Here is a 4,837-nt window from a genome sequence, read left to right as displayed (position 1 = left end):
GAAAAAAAAAAAAATATGAAAAAGAACATAATAAGGAATAGTTCTACAACTTCTAAGCAAAAAAATATGCTAAGCATCATCATGATGAAAACAAAACAAAACAGTAAAGTCATATTTTTTTTGACTCAGACTATTTAAATTCATCCTTCTCCCTGAACTCTAAACCGTTACAAAATGTCTTAAAACGTTCAGTGCGCTACCAGAGCGCTCCTTACTGTACCTGACTCCGGCAGGACACGGAGATCTCCGTCTTTGTAGTCGTCCCACAGCTGGTACATGTACAGCACCGGGTCCTTCTCGTAGGTGATGTAATACCAGTGGGTCATGATGGGGGCTCGGGACAGGACCATGCCCCGCCACTCGTTTTTCTCCCCGTCCTCCTTCTCGAACAGATGCTCCACCGCTCGACCCACGAGCTCCTCGGCCCCCGGAGGCACCTTGATCTTATTGTTTACTGCGACGGAGAGAAGCCGCTTTAATGAGCCCGGAAGCTTTGCAGATCCAAAATAAATAGTCGGTGCATAAAAGTACCAACGTCGGTTCAACATATTGAAAATTGCTTCATATTAACCAATATCAGATTTAAAAATTTTAAAAAGTCGAGTTGAAATTGCCTCCCATCTTAGAAAAGTCAGAAGCTAAATTAACATTCTCTGCACAGTTTACTTGTTTGACAAAGCCGACAGAGGTTTTCTAGGTCAGTCAGCATCAAATGATACATTTTTGTAAACAGAAGTAAAAAAACAAAAAAAAAATACAAGTAGACAGGTTTACAGTTACATCAAAGCTTGCAATACAAAAATAAATGAACTACAACATACTCACCGACTTTCTCTGCCAAAACCTGCAGGTTGGACACCCGGTTGTCTTTGAAGAGCTCGATGCCGTAAACGCAGTCAAAGCCGTCGTATTTGACCATGTAGAGGGAGTTGTTGACGGTGAGGCGCTCCAGGACCGTGCCTTTCCATTTGGTAACATTGCCCTTTTCCCTCCAAGTGTGCTGGATCCTGCGGCCCAAGAGGTTATCCGGGTCCGGGCTCGAGGTCGACGCCAAGCTTTCACTCAGCTCTCCACTGCTACGCTTCCTTTAATCGCAACAGAACATGTCTTTGTTTTAAGAGGTCAATTTAAGGAAAGTCTGACTTTTAATTGACTGTTACTGCAGATCCAATGCTTTTATGCATAAAATCACATTAAAGGCACAGATTGAATGCAAATTAAACTTGGAATAAGGGCTTACGGTTTGTCTTTTTTTAAAAAGAGTATTACAGATAAAGTTTATTTTAATTTTCTTGACTAAGGTCAATTTGTTCTTTTTTTTTGTCCTTGAACGTGTTAATTTCACAAAATATTTTAGATACCATGACTGCAAAAAGAAGGGGAAGTTAACCTAGTTTTGCAAACTGACAGAAGTAACATGCATGCATGCATGCAAAAAAAACAAAAAAAAAAACAAAGCAAACCAAGTCAGTTTCAATCATGAACGTGTCAAATGTTCATGAAAAGCTGCAAACAATTTGTTTGTGTTGTCTGCATGCATGCAACGCCCAGGGGTTTTCTCTCACTGCTAAACAGGCTCATGCTACATCATAGGACTTCATGCAGAAGTAAAGTCGAGGATTCAGTTGTCTTTACAGCACACTGAAATAGATAATCGTGCTAATGACAATGTCTTTTTATATGGATTAGTAGAAAACATAGACTCAAGAAAATAAATTGTCTATACAGCTCCTGGAAGAAAAACAACATATGATAAAAATCAACTGATTTCATCCATCAGGTAAAGCATCCAGCACACGATCCTGATTCGGTGCAAAATTAGAAGTAATTTTTTATTTTAAATTTAACTGTCATTTTTGCTTTGATAAAAGAATTTATTCATGAAAAAAAGTTTTATTTTAAGGCAAAATATTAACTGCAGCTGTTTTTAAAGACAAAATGAAATGCTAAATTAAAGAACGTGAACTTTTCTTGATAAAACACCGTTACGTTTAACTCAAATTTCTTCTCCCTACTGAAAAACTACTGAGAAAACATGATTCAAAGATGTTTTTTTTTTATTTGAACATTTTAAAATAATATATACATTTTGTGATTTCTACTCTTGTGTTTTCTTAGTTTCCACTATAACTTGACATTCATAAATTACCACCCACACAGGACAAACAATCATGCACACAAGCATTCACACCTAAGCCCAATTTATTACACCAATTATCCTGGCAGTTTTGGACTTTGGGAGGGAGTACCCAGAGAGAACCCATGGATATTAGGACAACATGAAAACCCCATGCAGAAAGACCTCTGGCTGAGATTTGAACCTAAAACCAGCTCGCTGAAAACCACAATGCTACCGACTGTTCCACACAGCAGCCGACATTACCTTGGATTATTTAAATTTTCTCATATTGCCCTTACGGAAATGAATTATTTGCTTTGGCAGGCAAGTCTTGCACATTTGGATGACATCCTAATTAAGCTGTCAAATGTAGTCAGTCATTTGAAAAGACATATTTTTATTATATTCATTGAGTTTAGCCTACCTGCCGCGTTTCTTTGACATGTTTCCATAAATTCACACGGCCCTGTAAAAAAAAATAACTAGGTTAGTTCAAAAATAAGTTCGGAAAAAATAATTAAAGCTCATAAAGTCACTGAGGAGAAAACCGCATTCAAAGTAGTTAAAGTGATCAAGTTTAGGCCAGCAGTTCAAGCTTAATGACCCGCAGATATGCAAAATATGAGAGGAACCCGAGAACCGGATGTAAACAAGCCACAGAGCTAACTACCTTGGTTTGAAGCTAACTACAGGTTACATATTTATGCAGCTAACCTTATGGCTAATAAATAACTTAGCACAGTGCTGCTAAACAAACACAGCCGTGGTCATTCAAAATATAAACCCACAGCATGTTCAACATTTAACAAGTCAGACGACTAAAGCCCAGAGAGCATTTGCGTCGCCACTTCCTGTAAAATACAAAATATTTTACAGAAAGTGGTTTCTACATTTCTGCACATAAGCTAGCCGAACAAAAGGAAATGCATCGCCATGTACGCGCTGATTTTTGCACCACTGCGACAGCGACTACAACAACATAGAAACAAGAACCACACAAAATAAATGAGCTGACAGCCTTTACCAGGACGACGGGTCAAATGTTCAAGAGCCGTCAGGAGAAGTCGTTTGTCCTGCCCGATCAATAATTTCACATGTGATTTGTGTTTGCTGAGCGGATTCCTCCACCTAACGTAGGCTACACGGAAGCGACACTGTTTTAGGAACTACAACTACCAGGAGCCTCCCGCAGCTCGCAAAGCCCTCTGGGAATTCTAGTTAGACGAAATTAGGCATCCTTTTCATCTTCTGCAGCATCCGTGTCTCCACTTATATTTAATAATTTATGTTTTACAAAGCTCACGTTTTTACAAGCTGGTTAAGCCTCTTTGGTCCGGCGTTCATCTTCAGCACCCTCTCTGTTTGCACGCTGCATAAAAATGTTCATATCATAGCTGCAAATTCTGCTGATTGTCATTGAAGATGAACCAAAATTATTTATATTAGCCAAATAGCAGAAAAACCCAAATTTACTAAATTATTATCCTAAATCAAAGCTTTACATACATTTTCTTTTTATTTAGTAAAATCACCTGACTTAGATAAAACTTTTCTGGGTACCCTTCTACAATAGTTTACTGGAAGTGGAGATCAGGGCTTTATATGGAAGAGGATAAGGGCCACTGGAAAAAAGAAAAAGAAATCGGACTTTTTTTTCAGAATTATGACTTCTGAGAAAAAAGTCCGAATTCGGAAATTTTTTGTCAGAATTCTGACTTTTCTTTCTCAGAATTCTGAGATTAAAGTCAGAACTGTTTTATTTATTTTTTTCCAGTGGCCCCAATCTTCTTCCGTAGATTTATGATGGCTGCTCTGAAATATGTTTCAAATCTACTTTGAAACATATTTTTCAGTTTGCTTAAGTACCTCCAATAGCAAATCATTCTTGTAACAAGATGCTGCCACCTTCCTGCTTCGTGGTTTTCAGTCTGAGTGTCATGCAGCATTGTGTTTGAGGCGTTGTCTTGGAATACATCTAATTAACTCTGTGATGTAAATGAACCTTTCAGAACTTTACAAAGCCATAACATCATCATCATCCAAGCTTTCAACATTTTTTTTTATTTGTGCTTATTTAGTAAATAAACTAAAGAATGTGAAGACAAACTTTTTGAAAATCAAAAAAAAAAAAAAAATTCTCTTTACTGTTTTAAATTATAAATTAACCAAAAAAGGAGAAGTGTTGTATGATTTATGTGTTGCGCCCTTTTTGACCAAAAAAATGAAACAAAAATGTACTGTAATTATATTTTGTGATACGTACTGAGAAATTACATTATTTAATCAAAACTGCTGTTCAAGAATTTTTTCACCAATATTTTTTTTTTTCAGATGAGCTGCTTTCATGAGTTGTAAATGGTCTTTTGGTTACTGAAATATAGACTTCATCCACAAGATGTCACACTAAACACAGAATCTCTGTCCCTGCCTCTGCTAACAGACTGTGATCATAAACTGAGCAGCGGACAGCAAATGATCAAGCACCCTGGGATCCACCTGACAAGCCATTTTAGGATAAAAGATTTGGGGATCTGACATGCGAACAGCGAAAAAACCAACAGGCCATCCATCTTTTTTTTACTCTTATTGCAACTCAGTATATAATATTTACAGGTTATGTTTGCTTTCTTATTTCTTATGCATTGTTTATTGTTTATAGTTTATTGAACTAATACGTTTGCAACTTGTTTCTGTTAGTTTATTTGGTTTCACTTTGAA

General features: G+C 37.0%; 1 protein-coding gene across 1 annotated transcript in view; it reads right to left on the bottom strand.

Moving 5' to 3' along the window:
* The window catches only part of LOC103153549 (spindlin-1-like), a 5,578-nt gene extending 2,289 nt beyond the window's left edge, over window positions 1-3,289 (bottom strand). Inside the window, exons 1-4 of the mRNA XM_007574510.2 lie at window positions 3,144-3,289; window positions 2,544-2,585; window positions 826-1,085; window positions 221-454 (exon numbers count right to left, since the gene is read on the bottom strand). Coding sequence (XP_007574572.1) covers window positions 221-454; window positions 826-1,085; window positions 2,544-2,563 — 514 coding nt within the window. The 5' untranslated portion in view covers window positions 2,564-2,585; window positions 3,144-3,289. The remainder of the gene's footprint in view (window positions 1-220; window positions 455-825; window positions 1,086-2,543; window positions 2,586-3,143) is intronic.
* Window positions 3,290-4,837: the final 1,548 nt, after the last annotated feature.

Source organism: Poecilia formosa, unplaced genomic scaffold (assembly GCF_000485575.1).
Source record: "Poecilia formosa unplaced genomic scaffold, Poecilia_formosa-5.1.2 Scaffold354, whole genome shotgun sequence".
Taxonomy (NCBI): Eukaryota; Metazoa; Chordata; class Actinopteri; order Cyprinodontiformes; family Poeciliidae; genus Poecilia; species Poecilia formosa.
This window is presented reverse-complemented; position numbering and strand designations above follow the sequence as displayed.